The sequence below is a fragment of the Taudactylus pleione genome, unplaced genomic scaffold (genome assembly GCF_031769625.1).
Source record: "Taudactylus pleione unplaced genomic scaffold, aTauple2 ptg000086l, whole genome shotgun sequence".
Taxonomy (NCBI): Eukaryota; Metazoa; Chordata; class Amphibia; order Anura; family Myobatrachidae; genus Taudactylus; species Taudactylus pleione.
This window is the reverse complement of record NW_028284488.1, coordinates 26,917,840-26,935,962: the sequence shown is the minus strand read 5'-3', so window position 1 is coordinate 26,935,962 and position 18,123 is coordinate 26,917,840. Positions and strand designations below refer to the sequence as shown.

Genomic DNA, 18,123 nt, shown 5'->3' with positions numbered 1-18,123 from the left:
TGCTGAACCTTGCTGGAGATCCATCCCTACAGACCCAACTCCAGGTTGGGAGCCCTGGGAAAGGGAGGACCATGGCACATGCCCCCAGGTGTCCCTAATTATTCATGTGCATAAAGCAGAACCTGAAGCAATGGCGGATGTCAGTGTTCCCCATTCATGGCTGGCGACCAGCGGCGACCGGCTTCCATTGCCTCCTGAATTTACACCCTTGCAGGGGTGGATTGGGAACTAAAAGTGGCCCTACAAAAATTTCAAAAAGTGGCTTCACATTGGTGGGCCCAAATCAACTGTAGATGGAACTAACACCAAAGTAGGTTAGTTTTGTTGGTTTCAATATGCTTGGTAGTCTTGTGGCCCCAACACCCACAAACCTCTAAGCTGTTGTGACAAACTACAAACCTCCACATTCCAAATAACAACCCCCTTCCCTCCCCGAGACTGAACACCAGGGGCTAGTTAGCTGAATTTAGCTTGGTGGGCAAGTAAACAGCACTGGCCCATGAGCAGTTGACCACCCTTAAAAGGTGGTTTTAGGTAAAGAACACAGGGGCAGATATATCAAATGGCGATAAAGCTTTTGCTAGCAACAGGGCCAGTTTCTGAAGCTCTTCATTAATAGCTTTCTGCATGGAATATCCAAACCAAAAAAACTAAGTACAGTAGTCCCATTGGCCAAATATAGCTAGGTTAAGTGAAACAATTATATTTTGTGTGCCGTACCTTTCAATACAAATAGCTGCACAACATACCTGTTTTAGCTTTATCAACAAATTTATATAAACTGCCAAAGAAGGTCAATTAATAAAATGAGTCAGGCTCAAACTGAAGAAATAAAAAATGCAAATTAAATTCAAATACATTAAGCATCCAGAATGTCTTAAAAACATACTTGCACATTCTCCTGGAATGGCTGGGAGGCTCCCAAAAATTGTCACTCCCCCCGCCCCACCTCTAATGCAGGGTAATGTCTTGGCCTCACACCCCTATGATGTGCCACATTTCCCTGCTATGCCGACCTGACTGCCCCCTTCTGGAGGGTGCAGCCAGAATGTCGGCATGCATGCTTAAAACAACCTCTACTGCATGTATTGTTATGTATTCAGTCCAACCAAAGAAGGTATTGAACATAGCCGAGGGTCAGGATAGGAGAAAATATGAAAACAAATAACACAGTTTTCCTTAATGAATATAGTTAAACAATAGTTGTTTTTTTTCTTCATTGAATTTACCATTTGAAGCACAAGGGGTAAATTTACTAACAATCGAGATAGGTCGAGATGACCATCTCGAATGATTTATTGATTTTTTCCCTGCTTGCAAATTTACTAAAGACAAAGTCGGGTGAGTTAGAGAGAGATTTCTCTCATCTCACTCGTAAAACTCGGGTGAAATAGCAATCTTGAATCTTATCACCATCGGGCGAAATCGGAAGTACTTTTCACCAAAAACATACATCTCTCAAATTTACCAAAAATCGGGATGACAAGCTCGGGTGAGATAGGAGCAAACTCTCTGTCAAAATCACTTTTCAAACTCTCAACCCCCTGAGCTGCGAGATGATCAGAAACATACACAAATCATTGTGATTTGTTTATATTTGTTTCTGTAAATGGTGAAAATAGGGATAATATATTAAAAAAATTGCGTGAGGTCCCCCCACAAAAGACTAACCAGCCCCGGGCTTGCCAGCCTGTCCTGGTTCTTAATTTACAGGGAAAAATATGTGTAGGGTTCCACTGTAAATTACGTACCAGCAACAGGCAGCAGGGTCAGTGCTAGTTTTAAATATACGGAGAAAAAAAATGATGTGAGGTATCCCGTATATTTAAAACCAGCCCTGGACCCTTTCTAATGGGGGACTAATACCACAGCCAGGGGTGCCCTATCACCGGGCTCCCCAGCCACAGCATCAGCCCTGACTGTTAATCAGCCCAGGCCAGGGATCCCTGGGGAGGTGGGGACCCCCCAATAAAGGAGCCACCCTCTCCAGGGCACCCCTGGCCTAGGCTTATAGCCCGGGGCTATCCCCGCCACCCCTGGGTTGTGGGTGGCGGGTTGATATTGTTAGGTGTAGTGTAAAATTAGATTTTTCATCATTGTCTTTACAGTGGAACTACAGGTCCCAGCAAGCCTCCCCCGCATGCTGGTACTTGGAGAACCACAAGTACCAGCATGCGGGGCATTAAGGGCCCACTGGTACCTGTAGTTCACCTGTAAAGAAATGGTTAAATGGTGAAATAGTGAAAATAAAGCTTTATTGCATCCAAAAACACACTTACACATACTCACCTGTTTCCAGATGTTCATGTTCCCTTGTCAACGTAAAGTATCCCATGGAATTACCTGTAAAAAAAAGATCCAATACTCACCTTTATGTCCCTCGATGTTCTCCACAGAAATCCAATATGGGCTCCGGATACAGTGTAACAACATGCTTCTGCATGCTATTACACTGCGCTAATGTCTACTCGTGGGAACGAGTTCACTTTAGTCCCGGGCCGCCGGCCAATCAGCGGCGGCTAACATTAGCGGCCGCTCATTGGCTGGGACCCATGTGGGCTTAGCCAATGAGCGGCTCCTCCACGTGGGTCCCAGCCAATGATGGTCCGCTAATGTTAATGTATTTATGTGAAGCACAGCAATTGGAGAATCTGTAGGAATTTATAATTAGAGAGCAAATGGATGAAACAAGATACAGTCAATTCCAGAATTATTGGCACCCTACATGGAAATGAGCCCTACTTGCCTACGTTTGAAAAATCATTTAAGGGAGATTGTGAAAGCAGCACCTATGAGTGCAGTGGTAAAGTGGGCGTGTACTGCTACATCTGAGTGGCGTGTCATTAAATTGATTTACATCCAAATGTAAACGAGTCCCAAGGATCTACTTGTTGATGAAAACACACTGATACTTATGAGAAAATGCATGTACAGTAGCCAATGGTATCATTGTGCCCTGTAACCAAAATAGGTAAATGATACTAATGATCCCATTTGAATGTATATATCTCTGTTTTTTATTAACATAACAGCTTCATAATTGGGGTAAGGTGCAATCAGGGAGATTGCTGAACTCTTCAGAGAGTCAGGTAGATTACTACTATGTCAGGGCGTCTCCCTGACAATGAGGTAGAGTTGGCCAGAATGAAATGAGCTAATATTAATATATTGAATACATCACACATGCAATAAGTGATATTTGTGGTGTAATCAATGTTGCATGCCGCGTAGTTTTTTGAGCATGAGCTTCTTTTTTTTATTGCTCAACAAGATTGGAGAACACTTCTTTAGAGATCTTGGAACCCTCCTCCATGCCAAACATTTCCAGTTCCCTGATATTGCTACTGTAGTCATTACTTCTGAACTACTCCCTTTAATGCACAGGTTTTAAGTTGGATTCAAACCTGAAGACTGAAAGAGCATGATTTTGTGTTCCTAAAACTATTTAAGTGTGGACCTTTTTAAAAAAATATCCATTTTATCCTTAAAGCATCAAATCACATTATATACAACAAACATATCATTGTAGATTTGATTCTGTGTGGATATTAATGTTTTGTTGGAGTCACTATCTTGCTGAAAGGCTCACCAACAACATTTTAAGCTTCTGGCAGGCAGATTTTGGCTTAAAAATCACTGTGTATAAAGAGGAATTAATTATGCCAATGATTTTCACAAGAACCCGTTGACGATTAGCAGCAAAATAGCAACAAATCATAAATGGTCCAATATATTTGACAATGGGTATTGGGTGCTTTTATTTGCATACTTTTTTTCTGCAAACATGATGGTATTGTGCATGGAGAAAAAGTAAAAATTTTGTCTCATCCAATGACATCACATGATTCCATTTGTAGTTCCAATGACATTTTGCAAAGTTCAGGCACTGTCTTTTGTGCCTTGACACTCTTCCAAAATGCTTCAGTTCATGAAGGTGGCATCTGCCAGTAGATGTTAACATTTTTAAACCCCAAGACTAAAACAAATGCGCAGTTCTGAAACTGTGATCTGTGGGTTTGTCCCTGACTCTTACCATCATCCTCACTATGGACCTCATTCAGAGTCGGTTGCAAGCGGCAACCTACATCAGCACGATTAACACCTGTCACATTGTTAATTGCCTACAGACATCGGTTGAGGCCGAAACCATCGCCTGCACTCGCAATGCTTAAGGTACACCCTGGGCTACCTTTAGCACTGCGAGCAGTAGCATCGTTATTGCAACGAGATGACGTGTGTGATGACTTGCTCAGTAATATATGCACGCCCTTAAAACAACCTTTTTAAGGTCAACCACGCCTGCGTTTGCGCCACCACACCCCCGTTCACAAGCACCTTCCCCTGTAACCACCCACAAATGGCACGAAATGTCAATTACAGCTACAACCTCCTAGTGACTAGCGAGCAAGAGGATTGTGGTCGGAAAGACAGGCTTGCATACGGGCACTGCCATGTGTGCGCATGCGCAGTTGAAAAAAACATCGCTTGCTACGTCCAATCGCTCCGTGCGACCGCCTCTGAATGAGGTCCTATATGTGGGGACAATATGCTCATGTGTTCTCTTCCAAGCAAATTATCAACTGTTCCAGGCTTTTCTTGCTTTTTTTTATTATTGCCCTGATTGTGCTTGATGGTAATTTCAACTGACTACTAATTCTATATAACAATTTCCAAACCTGGGCAGGCCCAAAACCTACTACTTCATTTGAGTTTCCAGATCTTTAGTTTTAGCCACGCTGATGAATGACAATGGGATTTTACATTTGTGTAACCTCATATTTACACCCAGGGAAACAGGAATTGGTCATCGACAACAATGGAGTTCCTGGAGACTAGGAGCATGAAAAAGACCATATTTTGTCACTAAAGCTGGGTACACACTAGACAATTTTTTTAAACAATTTGCGGATATCTGACAGATCACAATGACAAATCGTTCATATCGTCCAATGTGTACGCACTATGAGCCTGATTCAGCAAGTACCGTAACTGCTATTATGCACGCAATTGGCCGATTGTTGCATTCTGCGCATGCATTGCAGTGCGCGTGCACGAACACCCCACTACGATCGGGACTGTGATCGCAGTGACTATGCAGACCCATCGCAGAGTGATTGACAGGAAGTACCATTTGGGGGCGGTGACGGGAGGGTAGTTGGAGAAACGCAGGCGTGCAGGGGCGTTTAAACACTGTTGCATGGGCGTGCATAAAGTATCCACTGCAATGCCATATGCAGCTTGTGTACTCACTGTGGGTGGCGCAGTAATTCCCGAGTAAGGTCAGAGCTTGTGCAAGTGTGTGTGAGGCTGCGATTGTACTCGATGTTACCGATGGATTTGCAGTCTTGCTAAACATTACGGTTGTGTGTAACATAAGGTGGGCGTCCTTATGTTGTGCTGCAATGGCATAGCGATCACAATGGATTAGTATATCATTGCAGAGAGCCTGCGTGCGAAATCGCAGCCGCGATCGCAGTTGTGATCCTTCTTCAATCAGGCCCTATGGGCGCTCCTGCGCGGTCGTTCATCGCATCTTCAGATCTGCCATACATGCTGCTCACTCTGAAGATATTGTCAATGATTTTCCGCAAATCATGCAGTGTATAAGCACTACTGGATGACCAGGTGATATGTTAACATTATATAGTTAACGATGAAATGACTGAACAATGCACGATATAGCGTTTGGAAGTTTGCACAGTGCGTACGCACTATATTGTTTGTCCAGGAGTTCAAGGGAAATCGAGATGACCGTTGCATCATTTGCATATCGTCTAATGTGTACCCAGCTTAAGATGCAAATTCCTTTGGTCCTATTTAAAATATTCTTTAGCGGTGCCTATAATTTTGCTCCATATATTTTTGAAAAAAATACACTATTCTTAATATAAAACAATACTGTTGTTGGAATGATGTGTGTCATATGAATGGTAAGCAATTTCTCCTAATATTATGAGGAACATTTGAATCCTTATACGTATTGTTTATTTCATATAACTGTTTTAGCCAAATTTCTCGAGGGGTGTCAGTAATTCTGAAGTTGACTGTATAGACAAATATTCTAAGCTAATCTGCTGCAATCGGCAAGTCCCATTGTGCAAGATATAAGCATATAAGGTATATAAGCATCAACATTTCGGTCCCTACACGGACCTTTTGCAACATTTTGACCCATGTTGGGACTGAAACATCAATGCTTATTTCTTGCATGGGACTTTCTGAATAAAGCACTGCTTCATTTAAGACTGGTGAGTGCATCCAATATACATATAAAGTGTGTGTGTGTATTTGTTATAATGGATGGTTCTAAAAATTATTATTTCCAATTAATGTGTTTCTTGTCAAGCTTCAAAATCCCCTCTAAGAAATATGGTAATTATACAAATTGTGAAACAGATTCAGGTCAATGTACTTTACAGAAGTGACAAAGATGACCTTTGTAGAATACTTATTTTTATTCAATAATCGTAACTAAAAGAAATTTTGAGTGCAGACAGTTATGAAGGCTCACAATATATAAATGTTAAAAAGATCTGTTATTTACCCAAATAAAAAACATATAACGTCTCATACAAAGTGATGCATATAGTATGGAACATTTTGAAATGCTGTGGTTGATTTAGCAGCACAGATGGTGCAGTGGCGTAACTTCATCTCAGGTGTCTGGAGGCAAGATAAATGTTGGTGCCTACCCCCCAAATTAAAATGTACCACTCCCCAGTACCTGTGCCAGCCCCAGCTGCCACAGCCCCATGCAGGTCCTTTTATACAATGCCCCCAGTAGTGGTCCCCCTATGCAGTGCCCTCAGTAGAGGTCCCCCTATGCAGTGCCCGCCAATGAAGTGCCCCCCAGTAATGGTCCCCCTATGCAGTGCCTCCAGTAGCGATCCCCTATGCAGTATCTCCAGTAGTGGTCCCCCTATGCAGTGCCCCCAGTAGTAAGGCCCCTGTAGTGCCACCATATGATGCCCCCAGTAGTAAGGCCACTGTAATGCCTCCTGTAGTGCCCCCAGTAGTAAGGCCCCTGTAATGCCCCCAGTAGTAAGCCCCCTGTAGTGCCTCCAGTAGTAAGCCCCTTGTAATGCCCCCATTTGTAAGACCCCTGTAATGCCCCCCTGTATTGCCCCCAGTAGTAAGCCCCCTGTAATAAACATACTGTAGTGACCCCAGTAGTAAGCCCCCTGTAGTAAGCCCACTGTAATAAGCCCCCTGCAGTGCCCCCAGTAGTAAGCCCCCTGTAATGCCCCTGTAGTAAGCCCCCTTTAGTGTCCCCAGTAGTAAGCCCCCTGTAATAAGTCCCCAGTAGTAAGCCCCCTGTAGTGCCCCCAGTAGTAAGCCCCCTGTAATGCACCCTGTAGTAAGCCCCCTGTAATAAGCCCCCTGTAATGCCCCCAATAGTAAGCCCCCTGTAATGCCCCCAGTAGTAAGCCCCCTGTAATGCCCCCTTTAATAATTCCCCAGTAGTAAGCTCCCTGTAATGCCCCCAGTAGTAAGCCCCCCTGTAATACCCCCTGTAGTAAGCCCCCTGTAATAAGCCCCCTGTAAAAAGCCCCCTGTAGTGCCCCCAGTAGTAAGCCCCCTGTAATAAGTCCCCAGTAGTAAGCCCCCTGAAATGCCCCCAGTAGTAAGCCCCCTGTAATGCCCCCTTTAATAATTCCCCAGTAGTAAGCTACCTGTAATGCCCCCAGTAGTAAGCCCCCCTGTAATACCCCCTGTAGTAAGCCCCCTGTAATAAGCCGCTGTAAAAAGCCCCCTGTAGTGCCCCCAGTAGTAAGCCCCCTGTAATAAGTCCCCAGTAGTAAGCCCCCTGAAATGCCCCCAGTAGTAAGCCCCCTGAAATGCCCCCAGTAGTAAGCCCCCCTGTAATGCTCCTTGTAGTAAGCCCCCCTGCAATGCCCCCAGTAGTAAGCCCCTGTAATAAGCCCCCTGTAGTGCCCCCCTCCGTGCGCACGCACACACACATACAAAAAAAAAATACTTACCTTAAACCCCGCTCCAGTGCCTGCTGTGAGCTCCGTCCTCCGGCTACCGCCGGGGGGAGAGAAGAAGCCGGGTGTCCGCTGTTACACTAAGCGGGCGCCCGACAAATGGAGGTTGCAGGTGGTGCGACCGCACCCCCTGCACCCTCTGTAGTTACGCCACTGGAGGTGGAGCGCCAATCAGCAGCACTCCTTCTCCATGCAGCTCCGGGTGACAATGGAGCCAGGTGACCCCTTCAGGTCTGGCGCCCAGCGGCAAATGACTCCATTGTCTCTGGGAGTTCCACTGAGAAGGTGTAATGGTTAGCAGTACTGCCTCACAGCACTGAGGTCATGGGTTTGATTCCCACTACAGTCCTTACTGTGCAGAGTTTGTATATTCTCCCTGTGCTTGCGTGGGTTTCCTCCGGGTACTCCGGTTTCCTCCCACACTCCAAAAATACACTGGTAGGTTAATTGGCTCCAAACACAAATTAACCCTAGTGTGTAAGTATGTGCGTGTACATGTGGTAGGGAATATAGATTGTAAGCTCCACTGGGGCAGGGACTGATGTGAATGGCCAAATATCCTCTCTGTATATAGTTCTGCGGAATATGTGTGCGCTATATAAATAACTGGTAATAAATAAATAAATACATTTGTTTGCTTACGATTATTAATCCAATCCACAACTTCCTCACTGTTCTAAATGAACATATTCTGATTTAACTAAAGGGCCACTAGGTGGCAAGCTTACACTACATTTCGCATAACTTATTCACCTCAACACACTGTAGCTGAAAACGTCTTTATACCATCCTTGTGCCAAATACTTGATAACAAATCAAATAAATGTTTACAATCATAATGATTTGGCATTAAAATATCATTGTATGCCACTCTAGGGATGTTAGATAAACACATTACAAGTCTTTGGCAATAAAGTGATCAGGAAAAGAAAGTTGTAATAATGTTGTAAGTAACATATGAACAACTCTGTTACATTTATGAATTGATGCAGAGTGGTTTACTGCTGATAGCTCTGCTATTACAAATAAGGGTCACTATACAGCTAGTCCGGGTAAAAACCAACAAAATGATGCTTTAATATCATCAGTATACAGTAACAGAAAAGTAGAATTAACCTAGCCCCCATTCAGGACACTACCTCATGTCTTCAGCCCTAACTATCAAGGGCAGCTACTCTGCACACAACTTCACACAAAGGGGTAAATTTACTAACGGTTGATTTTAGTTGATTTTGCATTCTTGTGCAATTTGCTGTCTACTTTGCAAATGAAAGATTTCCAAAAGTCAAAATCACCCTAAAATCTGACTTTAGAACAGTTTAGAAACAATCAACAAACATTCAATACTTTCACATAGACAATACTAGAAAGTGAAGAATTTTCTAATGGTCAGTTTTAAAACTGACCAGCAGTATCCCTGTCTGTGCCAGGCGATTTTGGGAGAAGCACTATGATCTGTGCAGGCACCTTATGGTTACAAGTAAAGAAAGTGTGAAACGTAATTAAAAAAAACAGGATTGGGTTCCCCCACTAGATTAGCCTGGTCTGATACAGTAAAATAGGGGTCAAAATTGTTGTGGGGCCCTTTCTATTTTCCCATAACCAGAACCATGCTGAACCAGCAGGGGGGCTTACACTATATCACAGAGACACACAGCGTGAGGTCCCCCTGCCATAATGTAAAATCAGCCCCAAACTGGTCAGTCCAGGGCTGGAAAGCCTAGGAAAGACTGCAACCCAAAAATAAATGTCCTCAGTTGCAGAGAGCTATTCTTTCAGTTGGGTAATTTTTCCAACTTGTTCTGAGTTTGCAGAAGATTTCTCTCTATTGGCATGTATTAATAATCGTAGCACTACCATGAGTATTAAGGCTCCATATCACGGGTGATGTGCACTAAGGGAAACTCGCAGGGACAGCGGTTGCGGTAACTGCTCGCCCTGTGAGTTACATCCCCGCTTATTGTAGAAGTGTTTCACATTTGTGAAAGACTTCACCTGTGAAAGCTGGCACTGTGCATACTCACAGTGTCAGCTTCCGGAGCCAGACGGAGGCTGTGGGAGAGAGATCGAAAGATGAAGATGGTGTAAATTACCAGGGCCAATTTCTGAAAAGCTTAGTTTTTTGGAGTTTTGTACATATTGTAGGGCTGAGATCATAGCCCCCATTGATAATAATGGGGACTGCAATCTGGAGTGCTAATGAGCACTCTGCTGGATATCTCTGTGAAATATCCTGCATTCAGCAATTATTTATTTATTTATAACCAATTATTTATATAGCACACATATATTCCACAGCACTTTACAGAGAATATTTTGTCCATTCACATCAGTCGCTGTCCCAGTGGAGCTTACAATCTATGGGCCTTATTCAGACCCGGTCGCAAGCTGCTGGACAGCTCGCCCCATTTGGGAGGCGGGCAAGGGGGGTGGCCGGCCAAACAGAGGTGTTCCCGATGGAACGCTTGCCGTTTGGGGGAGGTCCCACTGACATCAGCAATGATGTCAGTGGGGAGCTTCCTGCTCAATCAGAGCAGGAAGCTCCCTGGGGCTTTCGCTTGCCTAGACCCAACCTTAGGGTCTCGTCGCAAGCCCCGATGGCCGCGATGGTCCTGACCATCGCGACCATCACCCTGGTCGGTCGCTAAGCTGTGGGTGGTAACCCATAGCTTAGCTAGCAACCAGGAGGTCGCACTAAAAAAAAGAAGCGGCCGCCCTCATTCAGAGAGGGCAATCGCTTCTTGCGACCGCCTCTGAATGAGGGTCTATATTCCCTACCACATGTACATGCACATACTTACACACTAGGGTTAATATTTGTTGGGAGCCAATTAGCCTACCAGTGCTGTGTGGCAGTAATGCTAACCATTACACTGTCTGTGCTTAATTAATACATAGGAACAATTCATAAAATGATGCAGAAACTGCAGTTTCTACATAATTTTATGAAAAGTAAGCTGGATACATAGACCCTAATATCTTCAAGTTTAAATTTTAAATCAATCTAAATCAGTGGTCGGAAACCTTAATTGAGATGTGAGCTACTTTAGAAAAATGAAACCTACTGAAGAGCTACTAAACTTGTTGAAAAAAAAATCTGGCTGATAACCAAACGATTGAAGGTCATTTAATGAAAATGAAAAAAAATGTTTCATAGAAAATAACAATGCATTTAATTATTACAGTGATATTGTTGTAGTTAGTAAATAAAATGTAAGCACTGGCACATTTCACTGTTATTTACCTTCTCCAAGGCGGTACATGCAGTAGAGGAGCAAAACATATAGTCAGGGCTGCTGTGTGATTTTCCGGCAGGGCTGGAGTCACTCGCTCCGCCATAGACGCCGTGGGTGGAACAACGGGGAAGCACGTCAGGTGATTGCTGTAAAGGCTGCACCAATCACCTGACGTGCTTCCCTGTGGCTCCACCCTAGCTGTTGACACCACAGGGGGGCACATGTCAGAGGTCACTTCCTCCTAGTTGACTAGGCAGTACTGCAGCTAGGTGAGCTACCAAAATTAAGACCGTGAGTTACAGGTTTGCGACCATTGATCTAAATTGAAATTTAGGTAATTTATCCCTTAGGATTTTGTTCCCTGGCACTCATATTCCCACCTGTATATTGTGCAACTGCTTCTGTGCACTTGATAAACATTTTTCGAGGTTCACATTCTCTCTTTGCAACTCCTTAATCATAGCACGTACATGGTAAGAACAACCAGTTGCTCAGCACTTTAAATGACATAAACATGAGTTAGTCACATTACGTTACAAGATCATGGATTGTATTGTTTCATATAGTTACTCTGTATTTAGTTATGGTTTTTCACTACTGTCTCTAGGGATGCACATAATTGCTCAGGGGCGTCATTTGAGATGTCACAGACACGTGATGTCATTGGACCCTGCCAGTCACATACGTCTTCTGTGTTCACTGCACTTGGGTGTACGTGATCTATAAAAGGTAAGTTTTTTTATTGTACACTGTATCCCTGGCAAAAGTTATAAACTGAAATGTTGGAATAGCCCGCAGCCGTGGAGTATTGTTTTTTCTTTTATTAAGTCTGTCAGTGGTTTCTGGCAGGCAGCTCAGCAAGCTTCTCATTTATGTGTTATATACACCTTATACACAAAGCCTGAAGGTAATTTTATACTTTATTTTTAATAATATTGTGCCTTAAACAAAGTTTGTGTACAATGAACCATCAGAAAGCAAAGGTATCACTATCTCAGTCATGCTAAATTCGTATTTCGGAATATTTGGATATGGGAGACTCAACCTGTAAATAAATAATAAATAAATACAGATATTGAGTAGTTATGGTCAATTCATATCTATCTCTCCGTAGTGTACTGTAGTATAGCGGAGGAACAGTAGAAGTAAGAAAGAATATGGATATCTGGATGACCAAACACATCCAGTTTTGGCCTACTGCTATTTACAGCTAAATAAAAGTATAAGACAGTGTTTCAGATGTCCCCAGACACAAAGTAATGTTCCGTAGTTTTACAATGATGTGAGCCAACTAATAGGCCATGATAATGTTCATTGGTTATGCCATACAGAAATCAGCTTATTGACAATATAAGTCTCCTGTAAATGTAATAAAATAATGCATGCTAAGTTATAACTGGCAGAAAACAATGTCTGATTTAGTAAACTAAAGTGAAGGAAATGACAAAATTTTTATTTTTTTCTAAAGAAAAACCCCCCACTAATTACCTGTTAATGTTGAAGTAAGTGAAGAGTCTGGGTCGAAAGGACATCTCCCGCGTCCTCTCTCAACTTTCTGTTCTTGTAGGAATATAGGTTCCTGTAAACAAACATCATTATAATTTCATCTATGTTATCATGAAACAAGCACATAGACACTCAGCAGTAAAATAATGTGCTCCCAGGTTTTAAAGTGTCCACCTAGCTGTGTGAAGACATATATATATATATATATATATATATATATATATTATTATTATAATTTTTTATATGGCGCCACAAATGTTCCGCAGTGCCTTGCAAAGTACATAAACAAGTTGTAGACAAGCGACTTACAGAACATATATATATATATATATATATATATATATATATACTGTATTTATATATACAGTATATATATATCTGACATCTGCGGCAGACCATAATAATACGTAGAGGGATCCATAAGTGATGCTATAATCCTCCATAAACTTTAGTTTTCAGAGGGTTAAATGCAATACTAAATTTGATGAATCTCACTCTAAAGGGTAAATTTACTAAGATTCGTGTTGGTCCCGATTTGATCCATTTTTAAACACTGATAGGATCGATGTGTTTTTGTTCACATAACAAATCGGGAATTTACCAAGCTCCCATGTTGGTCAGGATAGTGTATTTGATCGATCCTGTACGTGTTAAAGCCCGAGTTTACTGCCCGAGCTTCTCTCCCGAACAAGCAGCCTGCACATATCAGTGAAATATGTGCAGGCTGCTTGTGTGCGTTAGTGTACTGTAATGGGTTACATTTAAAAAAAAATTACGTAGGGTCCCCCCCCCCCCAAAAGGCATAACCAACCCGGGCTGCTCAGCCAGTCCTGGTTCCTAAAAATAGTGAGGAAAAAGCGAGTAGGGTCTCCCCTTTCTCGAGCGCCCCAGGCTTAGTCTGAAGCCTGGGGCTTTTTCCCGCACCCCTGGGCTGTAGGTACGGGGGTAATAGTAGTGTAAAAATAGACTATTGTACTTTACAATGCTTTACATGTAGTGGCCGCTCATTGGCTATAACACACATGGGTTACAACCAATGAGCGGCCACTACATGTAAAGTGGCCTCTGATTGGTTAGCGGGCCACGGGATTTCCCGAAGAGGCTCCTGTCATTTGCGAAGTATTGGTAAATGTGACAAGACATATACCAATACTTGTCCGGCATGGATCGGGTCACTTTTTTTTTTTTTTGCCAAGTCCGGGGATGCTACGGAGACCAGCGCAAGGATATAGCATTTTTTTTCCAGGTACTTCCTTTTGATTTCTACTAGGGGTGAGCGGGTTCGGATTTCTGAAATCCGAACCCCCCCGAGCCCCCCCGATCCGAGTCCGATCCGAGTCATGCTCGACTTTTCCCTGACTCGGATCTGAAATCGAGGCAAAACGTCATCATCCCGCCTTCCGAGTCTCGCGGGTTTTGGATCCTATATAAGGTACCCGCGTCGGCGCCATTTTCTCACTCGGCTGTGGACAGTGAAGAGGGAGGGTGGGAGTTAGGGCTGTGTAGTGTAGTGTAGTGTAGTGCTGCTGTTGTCCACTACTTCAAAGTCCATAGGGGCTGGCTGTGTTGTGCTGTGCTGCTGTTGTTAATAGGGGCTGTGTCCACTACTTCAAAGTCCATAGGGGCTGGCTGGACTGTGTTGTGCAGTCAGTTCTCCATAGGGGCTGTGTCCACTCCAAAGTCCTGTGCAGTGTCCCAGTCCTAAAGGGGTGCTGTAGTGTTGTCCAGGGGGTGCTCTGTCCATCAGGGGTGCTCCCCCCAAGTGCTAAAAAAATAATATATTTTCTGTGTTTGTGAATTGTGTGCACAGTAGCCGCACGTGCATCAACAAAGTAGTGCCAAGCGTGCGCCTGTGTCATAAGTAAAGGGCCAGCTGGCTTGACCGTTAAAGGGTGCTGTAACCCCCAAAGTACACTCCAGTCCAAACCAAAAAAAAAATTATTTTCTGTGTTTGTGAATTGTGTGCGCAGTAGCCGCACGTGCATCAACAAAGTAGTGCCAAGCGTGCGCCTGTGTCATAAGTAAAGGGCCGGCTGGCTTGACCGTTAAGGGTGCTGTAACCCCCGAAAGTACACTCCAGTCCAAACCAAAAAAAAAATTATTTTCTGTGTTTGTGAATTGTGTGCGCAGTAGCCGCACGTGCATCAACAAAGTAGTGCCAAGCGTGCGCCTGTGTCATAAGTAAAGGGCCGGCTGGCTTAACCGTTAAGGGTGCTGTAACCCCCAAATATACACTCCAGTCCAAACCAAAAAAAAAATAATTTTCTGTGTTTGTGAATTGTGTGCGCAGTAGCCGCACGTGCATCAACAAAGTAGTGCCAAGCGTGCGCCTGTGTCATAAGTAAAGGACCGGCTGGCTTGACCGTTAAAGGGTGCTGTAACCCCCGAAAGTACACTCCAGTCCAAACCAAGAAAAAAATTTTTTCTGTGTTTGTGAATTGTGTGCGCAGTAGCCGCACGTGCATCAACAAAGTAGTGCCAAGCGTGCGCCTGTGTCATAAGTAAAGGGCCGGCTGGCTTGACCGTTAAAGGGTGCTGTAACCCCCGAAAGTACACCCCAGTCCAAACCAAAAAAATAATTATTTTCTGTGTTTGTAAATTGTGTGCGCAGTAGCCGCACGTGCATCAACAAAGTAGTGCCAAGCGTGCGCCTGTGTCATAAGTAAAGGGCCGGCTGGCTTGACCGTTAAGGGTGCTGTAACCCCCGAAAGTACACTCCAGTCCAAACCAAAAAAAAAAATATTTTCTGTGTTTAGCCGCACGTATATATCAAATCGATATAACATAAATGGAGGACCAAACTTTCTCCGATAAAAATAAAATAGAGAAAGATCAAGAACCACTTCCTCCTAGTGCTGAAGCTGCTGCCACTAGTCATGACATAGACGATAACATGCCATCAACGTCGTCTGCCAAGGCCGATGCCCAATGTCATAGTAGAGGGCACATACAATCCCAAATGGCAAAGTTCAGGAAAATGACCTTGAAAAAGACATTTAAATCAGCTGAAGAGAAACGTAAACTTGCCAATATGCCATTTACGACACGGAGTGGCAAGGAACGGCTAAGGTCGATCCCTAGTATGTTCATGACTAGTGGTTCAGCTTCACATGACGATGGAAGCCCTCCTCCCACTAAAAAAATCAAAAGAGTTAAGCTGGCAAAAGCACAGCGAAGAACTGTGCTTTCTAAGAAGATATCACAAATCCCCAAGGAGAGTCCAAGTGTGGTGGTGGTTGCGATGCCTGACCTTCCCAGCACTGGACGGGAAGAGGTGGCTCTTTCCACCATTTGCACGCCCCCTGCAAGTGCTGAAAGGAGCACCCACAGTCCACTTGCTGATATGCAAATTGAAGATGTCACTGTTGAAGTACAACAGGATGAGGATACTGGTGTAGCTGGCGTTGAGGAGGAAGTTGGCGAGGAGGATTCTGATGGTGATGTGGTTTGTTTAAATCAGGCTCCGGGGGAGACAGTTGTTGTCCGTGGGATGAAAAAGCCCATCACGGTCATGCCTGGGCAGAAGACCAAACATTCCACCTCTTTGGTCTGGCAATATTTCTATTCAAATCCGGACAACAACTGTCTTGCCATATGTACCATATGTAAAGGTGAAATAAGTAGGGGTAGGTACGTCAACCACCTAGGAACATCCTCCCTTATATGGCACCTGCAGCGCGTTCATAAAAAGTTACTGTCAAGTTCAGAAACTTTGGCTAAGACCGTAAGCAGTCCAGGGACACCTAAATCCCGTTGTCCTGTTGTATCCAAGCGCCTGCAAACCACATCGTCAACTCCCTCCTCGTCAATTTCCTCCTTAATCAGGATCGGAAGTAGTCCTGCAGGCCATGTCACTGGCATGACTGACTCTCCTATGCGGGATTCCTCCGGAGGATCCTGCATTGCTACGCCTACTGCTGCCGCTGCTGCTGTTGCTGCTGCTGGGAGTCGTTCATCATCCCAGAGAGGAAGTAGGAACACCACTACTTTTACTAAACAATTGACCCTCCAACAGTCCTTAGCGAGGAGGATGAAGTACGACAGCAGTCATCCTGAAGCAAAACATATAACTGAGGCCTTGACTGCTATGTTGGTGTTAGACGTGCGTCCGGTATCCGCCATTAGTGCAGTGGGATTTAGACAATTGATGGAGGTAGTGTGTCCCCGGTTCCAAATCCCGTCTAGATTCCACTTCACTAGGCAGGCGATACCGAGACTGTACAGAAACGTCAGAAAAAGTGTCCTCAGTGTCCTGAAAAATGCCATTGTACACAATGTCCACTGAACCACGGACATGTGGACAAGTGGATCAGGGCAGACTAAGGACTATATGACTGTGACAGCCCACTGGGTAGATGTATCACCTTACGCAGCAACAGCAGCAGCGTCACCAGTAGCAGCATCTCAGAAACGCCAGCTCGTTACAAGGCAGGCTATGCTGTGTATCACCGGTTTCAGTAAGAGGCACACCACCGACAACCTCTTAGAGAAACTGAGGGAAATCATCGCCCAGTGGCTTACCCCACTTAGACTCTCCTGGGGATTTGTGATATCTGACAACGCCACCAATATTGTGCGGGCATTACATCTGGGCAAATTCCAGCACGTCCCATGTTTTGCTCACACAATAAACTTGGTGGTGCAGAATTTTCTGAAAAGTGACAGGGGCGTGCAGGAGACGCTTTGGGTGGCCCGAAAAATTTCTGGCCACTTTCGCCATTCACGACTGCGTGCCGAAGACTGGAGCGCCAGCAAACACTCTTGAACCTGCCCCGCCATCACCTGAAGCAAGAGGTTGTGACGCGGTGGAACTCAACCCTCTATATGCTTCAGAGGATGGAGGAGCAGCAAAAGGCCATACAAGCCTATACATCCACCTATGACATAGGCAAAGGAGGGGGTATGCACCTGACTCAAGCGCAGTGGAGAATGATTTCCGTGTTGTGCAAGGTTCTCCAGCCCTTCGAACTTGCCACACGTGAAGTCAGTTCAGACACTGCCAGCTTGAGTCAGGTCATTCCCCTCATCAGGCTTTTGCAGAAGCAGCTGGAGAAAGTGAAGGAGGAGCTAAGACGGAGCGATTCCGCTCGGCATGTGGGACTTGTGGATGAAGCCCTTCATTCGCTTTGCCAGGATTCCAGGGTGGTCAATCTGTTGAAATCAGACCACTACATTTTGGCCACCATGCTCGATCCTAGGTTTAAAGCCTATCTGGTGTCTCTCTTTCCGGCCGACACAAGCCTGCAGAGGTGCAAAGACCTGCTGGTGAACACACTGTCAGCTGAAGTGGAACGTGACACATCAACGGCTCCTTCTTCATTTTCTCCCGCAACTGGGGCTGCCAGGAAAAAACTTAGGTATCCTAAGCAACCCGCTGGCGGTGATGCAGGGCA

The 18,123-nt window shown here is 44.5% G+C and overlaps 1 protein-coding gene across 2 annotated transcripts in view; it reads right to left on the bottom strand.

Moving 5' to 3' along the window:
- The window catches only part of SEMA3E (semaphorin 3E), a 203,942-nt gene that overhangs the window by 26,054 nt on the left and 159,765 nt on the right, over positions 1 to 18,123 (bottom strand). For both annotated transcript variants that reach the window (XM_088468799.1, XM_088468798.1), the window contains exon 5: positions 12,713 to 12,803. In XM_088468799.1, the coding sequence (XP_088324925.1) occupies positions 12,713 to 12,803 (91 nt within the window). The remainder of the gene's footprint in view (positions 1 to 12,712; positions 12,804 to 18,123) is intronic.